We start from the raw sequence: 22,074 nt of genomic DNA on the forward strand, positions 1-22,074 counted from the left end.
GGCAACGCAACTGCCGATTTTGGCGTTGCGGCGCCGCAAAAATAAGCAGTTTGCGTTATGTGTTTCGGCCCTAAACCAATGATCCGATGCAGTTATTCGACCATCAGACTTAACTGACTGCAACGTGTGAAACACAACCGATTCGAAATTACACCAAATTCACGCGTAATAACGAAATACAGGAGTAGCAATGAAACTGGAAATAATTATGGGAAAAACACGGAAATGTTCAATGGAATTTTTAAACAGTTTCCATTTCCGGAGGAAAGATTTAGACTATCAAGTTTTGCTGTGTTAAATGCCCGTGTAGCGTGGCTCTAGCATATAAAAAACGTGGGTTCCTAAACGGCGAAACAACTTTCTTCTGGATTGCTAGCCGTAGAGGACTAATCAATAATCATACCAACGTTATCTAATCTATCTATCGTAATATCGAATCTAGAGGCAAGTGCGCTTCGGTTTAAAGACATCTATTCTCATAGCAGACAATAGTCACTTATATGAGAACTTATATACTACAGACACAATTTATCACGTACTGGGTCATTGAAGAGCTTCAAGGATGAATTAGCGAAGTAGAACTTGGGTGGACTTTCATTTACGTAGATAACTGGGATCACTCAAGAGATGGTCTTTTAGTCTTCATTTAAATATTGCCAGGCTGTTGCACTTTTCATATTTTGTGGAAGTCTATTATACCGCACTTTCTATTTTATTTAAACATTCTTTTTTATTACGTCTAATAAAGTTTTTTCTTCGTTAAAAAGTGACCAGTAATACAGGGGGTGTCTGCTGTATGCTCCTTTTCTACATATACTACAACAGGCCAGTTTCATTAAAAAATAATCACAAATATTCTTCGATTTACAAAACATGATATTTTCAATGTTATTTTTAGCAAGTAACTTTTATAGAATAGGGGGGAAAGGAGTCTAGATAGGCACCCAGTTTAGTGGGTGCGTTGCCGGGCTTTGAAGGAGGAGTACACTCTTTCTTTAAACAATTGGAGGTCGATTCCACAGTTTGCCAGTTCGCAATAGAAGGTGTCTTGTGAAACGGACCTTGGAAGACTTCCATCCATCACATTCATCATTTCTAATTGTCTATGTTCATATTCACTGACGTGTTGTTAGAGTCTTTCTTAAACTAAAAAATCTTTTAGTAAGAGAAAAAATAACGTGAAAACTCCCAATACATACTCACCTTAAACCTACTCTAGCACCGCAAAAACTCCCTGAAATCGAGCAGTGGCACCACCCAACTAATCTATTTAGAACTTAACTGGTTTACACCTTTTGAAGTTCGTAATTCGATTGAACCGCCCTTTAGCGAATCTTCAAAGGGTATTTTAATTCTATGAATAAATAATTTAAATGGACACAATTGGTAAGTGCTAGCGTGGAAAGGGTTAATCTCATTTATTTAGGGATAACATATGAAATCAGGAGATAATTAACGTGCGACCATTTCAAAGCTATAGTATTTTATCAAGATGTCATGACAGTTTTAAAAAAATCAAAACCGCATTAATATCCGTAGTTTAAAAGATCTAGGCGTACAGATGTAGAGAAGTGAACTTAATTTACGATACGTGAAGCTGGTGATTATAAGATGTTGAAGACGAAAGAAAATCAAATCAAAAATTCTAATAAAAATATATATAAATTGGTATATATATATACCAATGGAGCTACAACCTTTTAGGTCTGGGCACAGATTTATATATCATCATTTATAATAGGCAAGTAGGTGTTCAACCGTTCTGTGCCTAACACACATCGTCCAGTTTTTGGGTCAAAGGCAAGGTTTCCTCACGATGTTTTCCTTCACAGTGCGAACCGTTCTTTACCGTGTGCGCCGATAGACAGAAAGTAAAAATAAACTATTATTTTATATAAATTCTCTGTCAATATTTTTAGTTAAATCTTACGTCAAAAATCAAAATCAATTATTTGTTACAACAAAAAATAAATGATCGTCATACTGCCTACTGAATTTACATATACAACTATCGGAAATGACTATTAAAAATACAGGTGTAAAAAAGTATACTGTTAAAAATTCTGTGAATTCGTCCCTTGCCCCACTGGCACTTTATACTGAAGTTTGTTTCACTGCGTAATTCACTTTGCAGTTCATTAATCTAGTGCTTCGGGTTATCGATATAAATGCCTAGCTAATCGATTATTGACGGGTTGCGGTTCAGTTGCCTGGAATTAGGGATGATCCCTATTTTATCGATAATACTCATTAAATTATTTTGGGTTCTACTTTTCGTCCCTTTTTGACAATTTCTTTTATTAAGGCGATAAGAATTTGTTTAAGGCAATTTTTAATGTTTGCTTTGTTTTTGTTTGGTGCTGATTAGAAAAATTAAATTAAATCTACGCTTGCCATAAATAGTCATACAACAGACACAAAAATATGTCTTGTCTAAGTCCTTAAATTACTTAGTATGAGGATTGATCTAATACACTTATAGCAGCAAAGGCTTCGTTGTGGTTGCCTTTAAAAAGCACAAGGCGCTTATTTTTATTAATGGATTAAAATTATAGTAAGGAACGTTTTAATATTCATTGAGCTTCAATAATCAACAGAATTATCCAAATTCCATCGGGAAAACCCTACCTAGAAGTTCAGGCACCTCTCAATCAAATTCTTCGCAAATATAACAGAATAAACACTACTTATCCACAGCTTGACATATTTGGTAGCGGGCTGAACAATTTTAATAAAAGCATTGTTGAGTGCCTATTTGATACCTAATCCGCTGTTTACCATTTTCTAATATAAAATTGGTAGTGTAATATTTTTGTTCCTTAATTTTTTGTATAATTTATGTTTTCCACAATTGTAATGTATTTTAGAAAAGATAGCTTTTAACATATACTGTAGATATAGCATTATATATGATGTGGTGAACTTTAATAAATAAATAAACAGTATATTGTAATAAAGAACTTTATAATTCCTCGAGCTTTATCATTAACAACGCCTAAGTAATAATAGTAAGAAAGAGTAAAAAAAGCATTAAAAAAGGTTACAAATACTTTATACTTAAACGTTGCAATTTATCGATATACAGCCATCCCATCCCGTAAATCACGGCAGTCTGTGGACTAGACTTTACCAATGAAGAATGTGAGCTACATATGAATATTTTACTAAAAACAGCTTCAAACGAAACTGTGGAAAAAATACTCAATACATTAAAAACGAAAACAAAGTTAATTAATATTTATAAAACATAACCTTGGTATAATAGTTATAATAATGGCATAATCAGTTCGTAAAGAGAGTCGAATTCACTGTCTAGAAAAAAGAAAATATTTCATCACTCATATACACACCCTCACACACTTAATGATAGGTATTCTTTTCCTTAGTTAGTAAATGTATTTTGTCTAATTTTATTGTTATTTTTCTTTTCTAAGATTTAAAAATATTTAAACCATATTGTCAATATTCACGTAGCCAGTTTTTAGGATTGTGGCTTCATTGAAGGTCCAAACCTCAGCCGGCAATGGGATAACAAAGGCTGTTCTTGTTTTAAGGGAAGTGTCATAACCCTGAATTGTCTGCCATTTATTAACTTCACCAAATAAGGCTCTCATAATGCCACAAATCACCAATTGTTCGATCTAATACACATTGCATGATACGCAGTACCGAATCAAAGTCAAAATTAGCAACACGCAAAATGAAATTATCTGTGACAAAACTAATTATACAGCTGTTAATTCTGTTAATAATAGCTGTTATAATATTTATATTATCTATATCTTTGTACAGTATTCGATATTGGCCAGATGTGTATAACTATATCAACGCAAACATAACGATAAAACGAATTCCAACAATAACAGAACTAAATGTTACGTATTATGAAGAAACGACGGATGATGCCACCACAGAGTATATTTTAGACACGACTATAGAAGACATCACAGACTATTTTAGTCTAGAAGATGTCGAGGCGAAAAGAGATAAACGAAGAGTGGAGATTGATGCTGATTATGTTCAATTACCGAAAATAGGTGTGGTTGATTATGTTTTCGAATCCGAGGCGACTACGATGGAAATGATAGATTTAATTGGTAAAGATAAATGCACTACTGATGTGGACGTCGAAATCGATTCTGTAAAAGTAAGTTTTATAATGGTATTTTTTTTTTAAACGCTGGCGAGACTTCTGGCAATTTAAGTATGTATGAGCGGCGGTACGACCTTTTATCAGCTGAGCCTCCTGCCCGTTTGTCCTTTTATATAAGTAAAAACAGTATTTTTTGTGTTAAAAACGAATTAAAAACACTTCCAAAAGTATTTTTGAATAATTATATCAAATCTGAATAATATTTTATGTAATTATTTATTCAAAATATTATATTTTAAGCTTCATTAATCCTTATAAACACAACTTCATTAATAAAGATAAATTCAAATAATCCAGGTGCATACGTAGATAATTTTATATATAATTCCTTCCATCCAGATAAATAACTATATTATTACCTCATATTTGTAAAACGGCATATATAATGAAATTTCTAACAATTTGAGATACATCAAAATCAACATGTCATTTACATACAAAATCTTATTGGAAGAAATACGGTTTTAGTAGGTTTTGGTAATATTTATAGATTCTTGTCATAATCCAAATTTAAATTGCCATCATCGATAATGAATGATTTAACAAAAACGGCTGTTCTATTACTTTTATTAAACGAATGATATTCTGAATCCAACAGACTTTTATAAATAATTTTATTTTGACAAATATCAATAGCAATTAGAAATATTACACACAAAGATTACAAAATAAAACATTGCATAAGAAATATAACGAATGCATTACACAAACGTTTTATATAAAAGCTTAACAAAGATGACAGTAACAAATATTCTCCCGCACCCATTGTTAACAAATCCACTTTCTCTAAGTAACCTAGATTTCAAACACAAATACGTCAAGGCAACCATAATTCTTGTAAGCTCGTCGATTACTACTAAAATGGCCTATTATCCACCCATTGTGCGAACCATCCATCAAAGTCAGGCTCACCACGAATTCCCAAGGTGAGGTCATTACTTACCTCCACAATACTAAATTTAATTAATATAATTGTACTGCATTTGTTCGTGATCATGCTCTATGTACTCACGTCAAAATGAACCTACAAATTATTTTATTTTTCATTCAAATGTGTGGAATATATTGTGAATGTGATACATACTACGAGTGCCTTAATACATTCGTGAATAGCTTCTTTAAAGCTAATTATTTTAAGCCTAGTGAAGATCAAAGTGATGTTATAGACTTTAGTGGTGAAAATATTAATAAAATTTTATCAGGTGTTTCCGGTTTCTTAAAGGATGAGATTAAAGGTGTCACTGATTTGGATTCAGAATATCATTCGTTTAATAAAAGTAATAGAACAGCCATTTTTGTTAAATCATTTATTATCGATGATAGCAATTTAAATTTGGATTATGACGAAGAATCTATAAATATTACCAATACCGTTTATAACACAAACGATCATTTAACAACAGAAACAAATTACATTGATAGCTTAGAGAAGGAACGGAAGAGCTTTGATCCTAATTTTGAAATCGACAATATCATCGATATAGATTATGATAATGAGGACAATTCTACAGATTATCCTATAATTGATTATATAGACTTGTACAAAGATACAACAAATGAATATGTGACATCAACAGAATCACAAGTTGTAAATACAATTTCTCACGAAGCGACCTTAATAGATAATTCTAATGAAACAAAAACTTACGTAAGTTATTTCAATTTGCTCATAATTAAAATTTCCGCATTTTAATTACGTAATTCCTGTTTTAAGATTAACATCTAAAAAGTATTTATTATGCTGCTTTGGTTATTAAAAAGTTTCTATTTGAATTCTGAGTTTGTCGTTGGTTTTGCGACATAAAATAAGAACAAAAACATCCGCAACTTTCACGAATATCATAGAAAAGGCTTTTTTAATTTGTAAGTTTTACATTTCTACACATATTTTTAACAATTATTCATCACTAGACAGATCAGAAACCCTTTTAAGGAAAGTTTCATTTATATTATTATAAAAATCAGTCTGATGCATTTAAAGAACTCCGCGATAAAATGGACCAGTCATCGTTTTAATGTCTAGTCAATAATCACCCGTAAAAGAAAAAAAAATATTATATGTGAAGGACTAAGAGATTACATATTTACTTCAAAAGATAATAATAAACCCTAAATAGAGTTTAGACCCAAGCCACTACCCACGTGCACACAAGGGTAGCACTATAAGGGCAGGTAAAATAAAAGCATTGCCAATAATAAATACTTATAAGTATTAACTAGAACTGTGTTGGCCTAGTGGATTCAGCGTGCGACTATCATACCTGAGGTCGTAGGTTCGATCCCCCGCTGTGCACCGATGGACTTTCTTTCTATGTGCGCATTTTGCTCGAACGGTGACGGAAAACATCGTGAGGAAACCGACATGTCTTTAACCCGAAAAGTCGACGGCGTGTATCAGGCACTGGAGGCTGATCACCTAATTGCCTATTAGATTTAAAAATGATCATGAAACGATCAGCATTCGCGCCATTTTCCTCATTCCGAAGTGTAATTCAATCCATTGCAGTTCTAACCTAACCATAAATGGAAAACCGGGATTCGTAAATTCATTTTCTATTGCACGTTTGTTTTAAACCTCAACAAAGGTCATTAATAGGTCTGTCAAGCGATATTTCGGTGACGTGAATCCGTCCTGTCATAACGATGTGTTTATCTTGTAGCCTAAGAGCAAGATTTTAATCGGTGAAGTGTTTACATGTACTCGGTATTAAAAATAATAAATCAGTTTGGTTGTGATTCTTATATTAACGTATGTAATATTAACCGGTATATTTTTTGGCGTTTGATAATAATGTAGTCAAATAATTATTATTAATTAAAAAAATTAAAAAACCAAATTCAATCAGAGGCGTATAACAAGGAACACCATGAGGGCCAGTCAGTAAGCTTCTTTACGTAGACTTGAATGATTGGCCAATCAGAACTTAGTCAGCAAGATGCTAGAACATTTTATCGGCTTATTTTGGTTACAAAGAATATGTAATTGAAACCGGGTAAGACGTAGTCAAGATATCAAAAGTTTATAAACAGAACGATTCAAGCAATAAAAATTATGTAAGGAAAAATTTCGAACTCTTAAACTATATCATTGATTTTAGCAGAATGAAAAATCGCACTATTCATCGCTATATATGTATATCTGTTTGCGGCGAGAGGTTTCGAAATGTTCCCTTCTTTTTCAAATTAATGGTCACAATTTTTTACTGTGATTGATATGCGCTGAATGAAAACGGAATTATTACAGCACTGGGTTAATGGAAAGATTTTTTAACATGCATTAATAATTATAATTTATTTGCAACAAAAATTTTATGGTGGTACTATTTATAGTTCGTATATTCTGTCACACAATGGCCTGCAAATTTGTCTTAAAATTACATAGAAGTTATATACATTATGAGTCATATCATTACATAGACCAGTGCCGATAATTTTTGAAACCAAAAAAAATTACAGTAGGATAAAACCCATTAGAAAAGGAGGGGAATATGATCAAAATGAAAGGAAAAATAAATTACGGTCGATCTGAGGTCGGGAAGGGAAGGGGGGGGGAGTTTTAAGGGTAAAAAACGGTTTATCTCGATTTCCGGCAAAACTAAAAGTCCTATCGAAGAAAGTTAAATGGCAAAGTTGTAGGTAATAAAAAGATCTAAAACTTTTGTATTCACACATTTTTCACATAACCTCAAAATTTATGTGAAAAATTCAAAAAAACCAAGTTTTTGGTTTTTAATTTTTATCTTTAACAAAAATATTTTTTTTTTAACGAAATTTGGTGAAAACTTACCTTTCTATGTCCCAAATACGCTGTTATTTTTTTTGATTAAAAATGTTTATTTGTTCACCTTATTTTGAATTAATATCGAAAAAACACCCTAATTTTCAATCGAAAATTCTGACGTCAAAATTTCAGCTTTTTTCAAAAAGTTGGTGTGCTTTCAGTTCATTGAAATCTCTACTTTCCTATGGTAAAAAAATATATATATATTACCATAGTAAATCTTCTCAGAAAACGCAAAAAATCGAATGCAGTAACGCCCAGACCTGTCATCCCCTTCCTTACTTCTCTATGAAATACGAAAATTTTAGCCCATCTAAAGGCTAAATTTTTTTTTAGGTCACTCAGGTATATATAAGTTATCTTAAAATAGTAATAAATAGGCATCTGATTATAATTGAAAGAAGATTCATAGAGAAGTAGGGAAGGGGATGACAGGTCTGGGCGTTACTGCATACGATTTTTTGCGTTTTCTGAGAAGATTTACTATGGTAATATATATATATTTTTTTACCATAGGAAAGTAGAGATTTCAATGAACTGAAAGCACATCAACTTTTTGAAAAAAGCTGAAATTTTGACGTCAGAATTTTCGATTGAAAATTAGGGTGTTTTTTCGATATTAATTCAAAATAAGGTGAACAAATAAATATTTTTAATCAAATAAATTACAGCGTATTTGGGACATAGAAAGGTAAGTTTTCACCAAATTTCGTTAAAAAAAAATTATTTTTGTTAAAGATAAAAATTAAAAACCAAAAACTTGGTTTTTTGAATTTTTCACATACATTTTGAGGTTATGTGAAAAATGTGTGAAAACAAAAGTTTTAGATCTTTTTATTACCTACAACTTTGACATTTAACTTTCTTCGATAGGACTTTTAGTTTAGCCGGAAATCGAGATAAACCGTTTTTTAAACTTAAAACTCCCCCCCTACCCCTTCCCGACCTCAGATCGACCGTAATTTATTTTTCCTTTCATTTTGATCATATTCTCCTCCTTTTCTAATGGGTTTCATCCTACTGTAATTTTTTTCACTTTTTATTTATTTTAAAGGCTATCTGCACTGGTCTATACAGTCAAATCTTATATTATGTTATCACAACATCATCACATTATTAAAATATATTATTACGTTATAAATTAATATTAATTATAATGTTTCACGCAAATAATACATTTTATTGTAAAATATTTAGTTTGGTACAGTTTACTACTTTGTAATAAGCAAACAAAAAAGTTGTTGTAAGAACGCACTACTTCTAGTTCATTTGCCATTTTTATTTTTGGGAAAATAACTGATATGCCTTCTGCCCTGCGATTCTGTAACTCACTTTTCGAACTCACACAGCGGTTTTTGCAGCGGCGTAAGTGAGTTACAGAATCGCAAGGCTGTGCCTGATACACGTCGTAAATTTTTGGATTTCACCAGTTTTCTCAAGTTGTGTAAGTGTCACTTGCGAACTTAGAAATATAGCCTTTGTTGTAGTCAGGACAATACTATTTAAGTAGGAAGACTCATAGAATACGTCTCACTACATCAAGAGTCTGGGTTGGCAATGAACATATTATAATGTTTGCTTTGTAATTTCTGAGCCAACAAAAATACGAGCTCCTTCAAATCTCTTTCTACCAAATTTCGATTATATTCTATACTTTTTCAAACGAAAGTAGCAAGAAACCTGGCACACGTCTTGGTTAAATAATCTTCGGCAATGCACCAAATCATAATTTCAAAGCGTATATCCAAAGGAGCAATAATGATTTATCTTCGAAAGAAGATAGAAGTAAGAAGAAAGGGTTTCAGGGCCATGTGAATATCTATTAAAAACAACTATGTTGGCCCTACTGATATAATGAACCTTTTATTTTCCCCTTCGCAAACAGGGTAAAGTTTGAGTTAAATGGTAACCCCGTAACAATGCCAGTTGCTGATAGTTGGCAACACGCGACCCACTACATCAATCACGTTAACAAAGGATGCAGACCTTCAAACTTGTAAAAATAGATGAGGTGTATTTCTAAGGCATTTCTTTTTTCGTTTTTTTTTATATTAGCGATATAGGTTGTTGTTCTTTTTAATTAATTTATATCTAAATACTGTGTATAAAAAAAAACTTAAGAGGTGTCAAGGGACACCCGGATGGAACAAAATTCCTTTCGATTAATTTATATGTTAATTGGTAACAAAACAGTATGATACATTTTCTCGACACCAATCTTACGACGAAAAAAAAAAGCCAACATCACGAGGTATTCCCAGGCGGTCACCCATCCAAGTACTGACCTCGCCCGACGTTGCTTAACTTCGGTGATCGGACGAGAACCGGTGTATTACAATAGACAAAAAAAGTGTCGTGACAACTTTTCGTAAGAATTTTTTCCGTCTAGCCCCCTTTCACAACGCGCGATAAGGAACTTCGTTCCAAAATCTTCTATGTAACATTGTACGGTCTAACTTTGGAACTAAAATCAAACTTGAAATAAATACATTATTTAAACGTTTATTTGCAAAGAAAGCGGAACATTCAGATTGATTAATTATAAAATCCGCACAATGACTCATATAAATATAGGTATGCAAATGTCACATTATGGACATTATATTAATTATTATAATGTCAAATAATAAGAACATTATCATAATAATAAGTTATTTGTCAAACTTCTAAAAGCACCTTGCCTTTAAGAATTTAATCACCTAGCAAACAGTGAAATCAAATTATATTTGAACAAACACGTATTGCTGTAAGTACTGCATAAGAGAACTATTGAAGAAAGATACTCTTTTTTCGTATAAATAGTACATATTTTCTTAATTGGGATTATAAATAATAAATTAATAATTTTTGGTCGCGCAGAATGTGGAATGGAATGTGGTGGCTACCCATTGAAATATTTCCCAACCAATTCGACTAAAGGTCCTTCAATAGAGTACAGAGTACATACATTAGTACATACAACAGTAGGTGATCTTTCTGTCCATTCGACCTATAAAAATAAATATAAATACCGCATCCGTAGCTTTAATTCGCGAAGGAAACAATGTTCCTCTCACGATGTCTCAAGGTTGAGTAATAATTAGAGGAAAAAACTTTTGTTTCGCTGTACATTATATATCTTTGATCGTTTTGGATAAACTAATTGCATAGTAAACAAACTCAGCTTATTTATGTACATAGGAGTATGTACTATTATGTGTGTCCGTGCATCTAAAACTGCACTAATATATGAAGTGATTAAAATAAAAATTTAAGAAATATAAGTCAATTTATGTTTTAATAATTTTCTAACTTTCAGTACAACGACTCGTGTCCTCTAGGAACAACTGATGACGTCACAAGCGTGTTCAGCTGGATTGCCGCTATATTTGTAAAGAATGGGACCAATCAGTTCCAATATTACTGCGATGGGGCTCTTTTATCCACCAATATTATTGTAACAGGTATTATTTGACTTTTACAATAGCTTTGTCGTGTAACCTGTACAAATAATACATTTGCAAGTGGTTGTTTGCACTTTGAGGATATTAAGAACTTTCAAGCTAATTTTTTTCTTGTGTCAAATTGTATGTGATAGGAGTCGTCAAAACAATTGTTTATAGAACCGTCTTACCGCTACTGTCAACTGTCAAACAGTTTGAGTATTTCCGAACCGATAGCCATCAAAGAAGGAACTACATTCTTATAGTCTGGACTCTCTGGGCGTATATCTTATGGCTTTAATTATTAATGTCGACTCTCTAAAAGTCATGTATCGTATCCTCATTTCTATATTAATATTATTTATTTATTTTTAATACAAAATCATTTGAAATCGTTACGCCAATTAAAAGCTTTACAGACTAAACAATAATGTTTACAGAGAGAATTACGTGTAGGATGTGGGTGTGTATTTGTGTGTGTGGGTGTGTGTAACTAAAGCCTGTGATTTAAAAGGAAAAAAACATTTTTGTAAATCCGAAAACAGTATTTTTTCCTTTTTATAATATTAATGTTTCTATAAATAAGAATACGAAAACATTTTAGAAAATAAAGACCAGTCTTGCAAAGTCGGGACAAGCTAGTTTCTTATAAAAGTATCACAATTTGCATACTGAAAGTACATGTCAACCGGCTTCAGGACAAGAAAAATGCAAAAGAAATATCTTTCACTCATTATTGCTCGGTAAATGACGTCACGACTATACCTCAAATAAAACAAATGCGGGGAAAAAATGCTTTTGCCCTCCCGACTCGCAAGTACTTTTTAAAAAATGAAAATGTCAACCCGGAAAAATAAAGCGACGTTGGAGAAAGCATTTTTTATTTTAGCGCCTGGCAAGAATAAGGAAGTTTACCTACTACGCTAAGAGTATTTAGCTATTGGATACTACAGAAATACAATACAAATGCAGAATTAGACTGCTTATAATTAAGTTTTTCAAAACAGCAAGTTGGCCACGCCATCTGTGTATTCTTTGTCATCAGAAATTTAATAGATTATCGTTAAAAAAATGTGTGAACACAATTAAGACGTTTCATGTCGCGCACCACCACTTTATGGAACCAGCTGCCATTCCAGATATAGCCGAACCGTTACGTCTTAGGGGCCTTCAAGAGAAAAGCATACCCTTAAAGGTTGGCAACGCACTTGCAAATCCTTGTGTTGCGGTAAACACTTAACTTTAAGTGACTGCTCGTACTATATCTATAATACACTTAGTTCTTATTCTAAATCGCACAGTGAGTAAGCTTCAGCAGCGGATGGTAATGTGATTACCGCCTCGAATGCAGTCGACGGCATTAAACTGTGTCTTAACTCGACGAAAAATTACAGCGTGTTCAATTTTCTTTCCAATATAACTCGTTACGCTTGAGACTTGACTTAAGTTCAACGGATAACTTAAGTTGATAAGTTTTAAAAAGATAACTTAACCCCAAATGCCTGGTGCAAGTTTCAGAGTTTAAAGTTTTTTGTTTGGATAAAAATATCGTAAGTTATCAGACTGACAAATAGTTTATTTAATGGCGCTGCACTAAAAAGTAAGATTTTTGTTTAGTTCATGATGTAACTTTACTTTCCAATCTCTCCTTGGGAATCCGCGATAAACGTCGATAATTTTTTTTTTATTTTGTGGAAGAGAATCTCGCTGTTGGCCTTAAAGGCCTTTACAGCTCAGTGGGGCTATTTTGTCGAGCGTAGCTCGGCCTGAATAAGCGTTTTTCCCGCGACTAGCGCGTCAATCGCCTGAAGGGCAGGACGGAAGCTCACTGGGGTGAGCGAAGTACGCAGTTGAGGTCCTCGCCAGTTGCCTTCCCCGGTGTAGGTGGTTTTTTACCCTAATCTGTTTTTGGCTATTATTAATATTGGCCGCGCGGGCGGCTTTTAATTTATTGTTAGCTACAGTGATTAGATCATCTTGATCCGTTAGTAAGTGTCGCGGCCTCCTTCGAATCTTGTTTGTCGGAAAGGGACTTCAATAACTCATGAAAACCCACCACTATGTAGATATTCGCCGTATAAAACAATACCGTGTTCCAAATGTAACAACTGCCATCTAGTGATCGGCATTAAAATTAACTATATGTTTATCAAATTTAATTTAAAACTTTACAGCTGCACGCTGTGTGAATTTCACGCGAGCTGAAGACATCGTTGTTATATTGGGCAAGGCTTCTCTACAAAATATGAAAGAAAATGAGAAAATTTTAAAAGTAAGTATAAGATTTTAAGAAGAATCTTACACGTATACATATTTTCCACAAATGAAAATGACAAACTACAGGCTGAAACTACATTTAAATATTTTGTCACAAATTTTTAATCATTTCACTATTTGCATTCTGCATTTTGTATTCTTGCTTAAATTAAAATACTGCATAAAACATCTGGACAGTTTGACATTTGGATAGTCTTAAATTAAATTTTAATAATTGTGTTAGTAAAACGTACTTAAGTAAATTTTCAATGTCGTCAAGTGACAGTCGTTCATTGAAATGCAAATGTGGCGAAAGTTACATATAATTCTTAATGACCGTCTACCTATTTGCCTTTATATAATAGAGGGCATACGGTAGGCTTGACCTGATGACACCACCGTCTAGACACATCGAAAGAGGGCTCGCAAGTGTATTGCCGGCCTTTTAAGAATTTGTGCGCTCATTTCTTAAAGGACTTTCATGAACGCCTAGCGGCTGATATAGATCCCGATGTTATTATATTCAATTTCGATTTAGTTAGAATGAAAGACAAAATCACTTATTCACACGATGTACACTTATGAACGTCAATTAAAAACGTATAAACCTAAGGGTGCGTCCACATCGGGCGAATATGCCGCGAATGTGCAGCTCGTGAGCAGTTTGCGAGCTGCGCGCGAGCATTTTTGTTCCTGCGCCGCCCGCGCGCATTTCTCTCGCAACCTAAGCGCCGTACGCGATTAGAGGCTCGCGTCTTCCCTCCGCCCACGCCAGTAAACGGAACTGTAAGCGCGAGAATTGAGTGCGCGCAAATCGCGCACGTCTTATACGAACCTTGCATGAGTTGCGCTAAGAGGCGCACATTGCCGTGACTGCACGTGCACATTCGCCAGATGTGGACGCACCCTTACGTATGTATGAACGTAGAATATCCGTAGGGCTGTCGTCGCAACCTTGGTAACACGGTACAAAAACTTGGGCCATGGCAGCCAGGTTTTCATGTCAACAATTTTTTAAGAAAGAAACGGCGCAACCATTCCAAGCTGTAGAATCGTAAAATCATCCATTAACAGTAACTTTTTGAAGTAACTCGAATTCCAATTAATGGAATTTGTCATCGTTTTCATTGGTTCAACCCGTGATTTGCATTTATTTATCGATGATGCAATTGCTTTCAGATATCAGAAGTTCTAGTACACGAAAATTTCACGAGCTCAGATAATGATATCGCGGTATTGAAGACAGAAGATGAAGTAGACACAACCCAGACAATATCTTTCGCTTGTCTGACTGATGGACAGGAGTTCTCTGACGCTGCCGTACGTATATTAAAAACTGTCTTTTTTTATATTCCTCATTAGTTTGGTGCTTATTATGTTCATCTGATTATAAGTTTTTTTATTTAGTTGTTAGGTTCAAATCATGAGTGACAAACACTAGAGACAGATCGGATCCATCTAATATATATTATAGTGTTTGTAATTAAACTCCTCCGAAATGGCTCGACCGATTTTCGTGAAATTTTGTGTGCATATCGGTTAGGTCTGCGAATCGGACAACATCTATTTTTCATCCCTCTAAATGTAAGGGGTGGTTTTTTGTATTTTTAAGACATACATTTTTGTTTTTTTAGGATACAGCATACAAAATTACATACAACCCTTAATTTTCACACCCCTACGATCAACCCCTATTTTTTATTTGTAAAAATAAATATGAATCGCATAATATGGGACTAAGTGCAAATCTCGACTGGACTTCGAGTATTTTTTATTATTTATTCCTTAAACTCTGAGGATAAAAATTGGAAAAAATTAAAAATTTAGTTTTATTTAGTATTTAGGTTTTTATTCCGGAAAAGCGAACAGTCTAGGGCATAGAAAAATGTTCCATATTTTGTATGTAGCTACTAAAAAGGTGGGCTAAGTAAAAAAACATATAAAGAGAACTAAATTCGCGGGAGCAGCTAGTAGTTAATAAATCTGTATAAATTATTATTTATTAAAGATACACAGTGCAGATTTCTTTTAATTAATACGTGTTTGATTTATTCGTTTGGAATTATTATTATTATTATGTAGGGTAAGGTTGTTCGTAATGGCTACAGCGCAGTCTCCCTGATCCCTAAAGTCCTAGGTTCGAACCCCGGCTGAGGGTTTTATATCTCAAAAATCATATTCTATAAACCAAATGGTTCAGTTAATGGCAAATAAGTTATTTTAAAAATTACATCTTTACAATAATAATAATAGGTATTTCCTCGATAACTTAATACAAATTGTAGCTGGTATATTTAGTAAGCTTACTGTGGTATAAGCTTATAGAAAGCCTCAACTAAGAACAATAATTTTAGACGACAGGTTGGGCGGTTTCGGGAGAATTAACGGCCATACATTTTGACAAAGACAAGAGTCAACAGTGCTTGGCGGAAGACGTTTGTGCTGTCTACGGGAATGGTAAGATTTATATTGTTAGAAACCGCCACTAAACTAGTATTCAACTTTACTAATAATAATTTAAACCCTATTTTGAATTTGGCTTAAAGTTTTAGCAAATATTTTAGTCTCGACATCCGTCGTTCTACAATTAAGCGTTTTAAGGCAGGCTTACTTGAGTTATTTTCAAACCAAAACTTAGGGTCGTAAAAGAAAAGAAGAAAGAATTCTTAAAAGGCCGGCAACTCACTCGCGAGCCCTCTGGCAGTGTGTCCTTGAAAGTCAAAAACTTGACATACATAAAAAAAGAAAATACAATGTTATGTATGTCATTTTCTTTTTCATTTGAAACCAATGAAAAAATTATTTTCAGATATTACCGTATGTCCCAGTTTTGGCGGTGTGTACGCGGTGAAGCAAGGTGGCTGGTACCTCCACGGTATTCGCACGGAGATCGAACCCTTTGACCAGAGCTTGTGTCTCAACAAACCCCTTCATTATACACCACTCAACCTATATTCAGACTGGATTTATAATCTTTAAGAAAATATACTATTTTTGTAAACTATTATTTTATTGTACCGCCTCTGTTGTTTAATGGTTACATATCGTGTAAATGGGTTCAATTTTTGGTGAAACAATGGCTGTTTCAATGCCAAACACTAAATCAAGTTGGAACTTGTCTAAGATATTGATTGATATCTTCCCTACTACTGTAGTTTTAATAAGTACCGACTATCTTAAAAACCATCAACAGCGACTATAACGTAGTGTTTGAAGCAGCAAATCGCGGGAAAACGCTTTCATTTCAAAAGAAGAAATTCCTGCTTTATCAAGACAATGCACGGTGTCAATAAAAATTATAGAAAATTCCATGAAAGAATTACTTCCGCATCCACCATTTTTCCAGATTTGTCCTCCAGCGGTTTATTCCTGTTCTAAGACCTCAAGAGAGTGCAAGCTGGATAAAAATTGTTTTGAGGCTAAAGAGAAAACGTATTATAAAAATAGTATCGAAAAATTTTATGACCGCTATAATCGTTGTATCGCTCTCAAAGGCAACTATATTGAATAATCAAATCAAATACTATAAAAAAAAGATTTTTTTCTAATGTAGAAATGTAGAACACTCGCGTAGTATAAAAGAAAATAACGTAAAGGTGTGTTACATTCTTTTAATTTAAGTACATTTTAATAATTGAATTACAAAGACTAGATATTATAATGCCGTATTTTCTAGAAATTTAATCACCGTCCAATGATTATAAATTCTCATCACAGATTCTGTTACTCACGTACGATAAACTGCAATTAAGTGAATTTGGTCCAGACATGCAGATCTAGGATTATCGGTTAAAGGACAATACCCTATCAGGTTAAGCTTGAATATGGTTATCTACATATTGTAAATATGTACGTATAATTGATGGTTAGATCTTGTGTTTGGTTTAGTATGGAGCAACAACTTTATTAATCTGAGGTTAGGAAAGTTATTGGCTTTTTTAATCGCCAATTCCTGTTTAAATTACAAATTTAATAGCAGCGCCAATTTTAAAGCCGGCAATAGAAAGTATAGGTCGCCTTCCTTATGTAATAAATATGTCTGAAAAGGTTACATACTCTACAATGCATATATAGCTTACTGAATTGTATGATTTATCAAAAAGAGACAGAGGCAAAAATTTCAAGCGGTCAAGTGGACACTTTGATATTAAACAGACAGAGGATTAAAGTGTTTGATTTGTTGACGCATTAATTGTTTCAACCGAATTCAAGCATTTCCCTCAATGTGGGAAATAAAAATAATGTATTATAAGCATTACTTAGGCACTATGTTTACGCTTGTAGGTTATAATAATCTGTTTTTCATAGCTATTATAAAATCTTAAGTAACAACGTAGAAACTCCTCTCTCTTTGTTCTCTAATATCCTCAATTACCTAAATGTTACCTAATTGTTTTGTCACATTTATGTACGTGCAAAGTAACACGAATATCAAAATAAAAAAATAATATGAAAAAGTGTTTAATTTCCTATTATTTTAATACAAACAACCAAGCATTATGTTACGTCTTATTAATACAGTGTAGTCCGGTTAGTACAGCGTAATAAGCATAGTTACCTGTTTGGTTTTAACGAAAAAGTTTCTCGATTGAAGAAAAAAGTGATATAAAACAACATTTAAATGCTGGCGAATCGAATGGTTCGTTTGCGAAGGTAAATTATTTTACAATATCCACAATTATTAAGAAAAATAAACACAAGATAGAACCTTTCTTTGCAAATGCTGAAGAATTGTTGAATGTGTTGTTACTATTAATACATGCATTATATACGTGTGATTATCTTAATACAATACATAAATTGTCAATACGACTTCCGGTTAATACGACGAAATATCCCGGTTCATTAGCCGTCGATATATTCGGATTCAGTAAAGATTAGATAAATTAAATTATAACTTACAATTTTAGTAGGAACCCCCTTCACATGTATATTGAGACAAAGGCAAGGAATGCCATTATTCTCTTACACCAGCCACCTGGAGTCAGTATGGGCTAGCAATTTTGGAAAAGTCGTCCTCCCATCGCGTTTAGATAATCTTGCATCATTGACCAAAAGTCCTTTTCATGATGTGACTCATTTAGCCATCTTCCGTCTTGACGCCACGTGTTCCGCCTACTTCCATTTTAATTTTTTCTTTCGCATTTCAATTTTTTCTTTACCTTTTTAATTTTTTCTTTAGCATTTTAATTTTTTCTTTAGCATTTAAATTTTTTCTTTACCATATTAATTTTGTCTTTAGCATTTTAATTTTTTCTTTTGTCTGTATCTTTTGTCAACTCTCGTATTTTCTCTCTTCGTACTCTCATGTGACGTAATTTTTGGATTGCTTTAACGCCTAAACCTTTCTATTAAACTACTACATTCTAAACTACGAAAATGACAAGGACAAAACATTTAATTGCAATATGTGACTTATAGAACGTTTATATAGTTATAATAAGTCTGTTTTAATTAATACTTTAATAACTTTTGTTATCTCAACTCGCAAACGAGCAAAACTGTAAACAATTAATTATCTCGAATTGAAATCTAGCTTGAACGCGACATTAAAACAATTTTGATAAAATATCTCCGGGAACAATATTAAATTATCTTAGAACATAAATCATTCCGAACTTATGGCGGGGCACCGTCGGAAATTCATTTGTATGTAAATATGAAGGTCGAATAACTACGCAAGTGCAGGCAAATAGCGCGGTATGCATAGTAATCGGGATTACGGCCCTACTACGAAAACATGAATTAAAAGTCACTTGTATATCGAAATTTCTTTCTTGCTTCAGTGTTTTACCAAAGGAACCTGAGCTTTTTGGACATATTGTACTCGGAGGTGCCGATAACTTAGAGCAGGCCCCCTAGACAGATCCTCTACTCGCTGGACCGACCAAGTTATGGTCCTCTTCGGCTTGCCGTTATACAGAAGACAGATGGTCTAAAACAGTAACCGAATGGAATGGTCCAAAAGGAAAAGGCAACAAAGGCAGACGAATAGAGCGATGGGCCGACGGATTCGAATAGGGTAGCTGGAAAAAATTGGATGACGATGGCACAAAATAAAATAGGCTGGAAAATGTTGGAGGAGGTCTTCTCCCGGCCAGGGGCGGCGACTCAGAGTAGTAAAATTTTTATTTATATCTATTTTTGTTAAATATATGTCAATAAGATGTGGATGAATAAAGGCTTATTATTATTATTTAGACTTGCCGATAGGAGAGAAAGATATGCAACACCAACACGATCATCAGTAATGAAGAACGCGACTAAAAAAGAAGAAATATCGAAATAATATTAAATAGATTTGGTAATTGTTTAACAGTTTTTTTTTTTTTTAAAGACAATTCACACCAATTCCAATCTTGGACCACAGAATAAGAACAAACACATAAAGAAAGCAGCTGTCTTTGATATAAGGTGTTAATTATACCTTGTTACATGATTTTAATAATGGTAAATAACTGCTAATGACTGATGAAAAGAAGGTCTAGTCAAGACTTCATATTATATACATAATAAAAATTACATGCAAGTGAAGTGGTTTTACCTAGCATTATCGGGGGTTTGAAGGACAAAATCGCGGAAAAACGGTCCCATTTGAAGAAGATGGAACTGCTGTTCCATCAAGACAATGCACCGTGTCAGAAATCAATAAATACGATCGCAAAATTCCATGAATTGGCCTTCGACTTATTTCCGCATCTACCGTATTCCCCAGATTTGATCCGCAGCGAATTTTTAATGTTCTTAGACCTCAAGAGAATGCTTGTTGGACAGAAATTTGGCGCCGATGAAGAAGTGCCGAAACTGATGCCTTTTTTTAAGCTAAAGACAAATCGTATAACCGCAAAAAATGTATGACCGATTTAACCGTTGTATCGCTCTCGAAGGAATATTTAATAATGAAATTAAATTCTATCAAAAAACGATTCTTTTTTCTATGTTATGTAATCTTTTCGGCGCACTTAATATTGTCACTTAAATTATACTTGTAAGTCACAATCATATTTCATCCTTTATTATTACAGTTTGTCATTTATAGACACTGTGAGTCATGACTAATTTGTTCCGATAACAAATCCTTGATAATGAATAATGAAATAGATGTAAAACTATTTTACTGCAAAAGCTTTAGGACCTCGAACCTCATTCTTCCACCATTACGTATTGTTTTAATATAAATGAATAATTTTAATTTTTTAAAATGTTTACGAATTATATAATTTTGATTATTTTATTTTATTTTCATTAAATAATAAAAGTAATTATTTCTTCTGTATATAATATCATCATTAATGAGTTCATATTCGCATTCCGTCCATTTAATCCTGCTCGAGAACTATTAGTAGCGATGTTTAGCGCCTGACAGACATCGTAGAAGTGGGACATTACAGCGAGGTATTGCATTTTCTATGATAACATGGCATTATGTGGCGAATACGTAATTTAATATTGCATATTTTATTCAGGAGCATTATTTGTCTCGAGGGAAATGAACTGTCATATGCATTTTCTTTGTTATTGATTATATAGGAGAAATTTCTAAATGCATGACGTTTAAATCGAAAAAACATGGGTCTATGTGAGGAATATGGAATTACAATTATTTTTTAAGACAATTACAAATCTAAAATTGGTACCTGTTATAAAGTTATGACTACTTCGGGAAATTATTCGATTACTTTCTGTGTGTATAAAAAAAAAACGTTTCCGTCGTATCGTAAACCTGTCGTCCTTCAATGCTCCTTTTTATTTATTTCTACGGCTGTCATAAATTATATACAACAAAATTAATTGTACCAAAGACGAAATACGTACAAAAAGTTTACAATATTTACCAAAGGAAAAATTTCTTATATACGTAATACCGTATTCGGCTGTGCTGTGTGATGGTGTGTACGTGGAGTGTGCTCATGATGAAGGTAAATGCTATGGATATTCTTGATACAAAAAGTTATTTTTGATAAAAAAAGACCAAGTTTTGACCGACTTGTACCAAGTTTGACCAAGTTTTGGCATTGTAATGATAATTCCCTATTATTTGGAAACACTTAATTACACTATATTAAATGCAGTTTTAGCTTCTCTTTCTTTCACATTGATTTAGTTTTTACTCTAATTTAACTAATGTGTGACTCTGCTTTAAAAAAGTAGCTTTCTCGGGAACTTTAGCATAGCGAGGGTTTGAGTTACCAAACAGAACTATTAAATTTATTACAAGCCTTTATCAAAATTAAAACAAGCTTAATAAGTTATTTCATCAGTAATTGAAAATGTACACAGTTAATGCACTTAGCGAATAATATATCTCTTAAATTATATATGTACATCTAATTAACAGTAAGACCATCCGTTAATTATAGGAACCTGGGCTTTAAACAAGCTGACTATCATACACAAGAGCCTAATCCATTAGACCAGTAATATATCGATTGGTATTCGTTAGTCGTCTCGAGCTATGCGCT

General features: G+C 33.2%; 1 protein-coding gene and 1 pseudogene across 1 annotated transcript; one reads left to right on the forward strand and one right to left on the reverse strand.

The window, feature by feature from the left end:
* Nucleotides 1-10,170: 10,170 nt before the first annotated feature.
* On the reverse strand, nt 10,171-10,289 carry LOC125059462 (annotated as a pseudogene).
* An 824-nt stretch (nt 10,290-11,113) lies between these two features.
* Nucleotides 11,114-16,613, forward strand: LOC125059388 (urokinase-type plasminogen activator-like). Its single transcript, XM_047663795.1, has 6 exons — nt 11,114-11,167; nt 11,233-11,377; nt 13,531-13,628; nt 14,792-14,932; nt 15,967-16,069; nt 16,422-16,613. The coding sequence occupies exons 1-6, from the start codon at nt 11,129-11,131 to the stop codon at nt 16,589-16,591; spliced, it is 696 nt and encodes a 231-aa protein (XP_047519751.1). The 5' UTR covers nt 11,114-11,128; the 3' UTR covers nt 16,592-16,613.
* The last annotated feature ends 5,461 nt before the right edge of the window (nt 16,614-22,074 follow it).

The sequence above is a fragment of the Pieris napi genome, chromosome 19 (genome assembly GCF_905475465.1).
Source record: "Pieris napi chromosome 19, ilPieNapi1.2, whole genome shotgun sequence".
Classification (NCBI taxonomy): Eukaryota; Metazoa; Arthropoda; class Insecta; order Lepidoptera; family Pieridae; genus Pieris; species Pieris napi.

Coding starts and splice junctions, on each gene's coding strand:
- LOC125059388 (XM_047663795.1), top strand. CDS start 11,129: ATGTGTGTCCGTGCATCTAAAACTGCACTAATATATGAA. Junction 11,168..11,232: donor AAACTGCACTAATATATGAA/GTGATTAAAATA, acceptor TCTAACTTTCAG/TACAACGACTCGTGTCCTCT. Junction 13,629..14,791: donor AAAATGAGAAAATTTTAAAA/GTAAGTATAAGA, acceptor AATTGCTTTCAG/ATATCAGAAGTTCTAGTACA.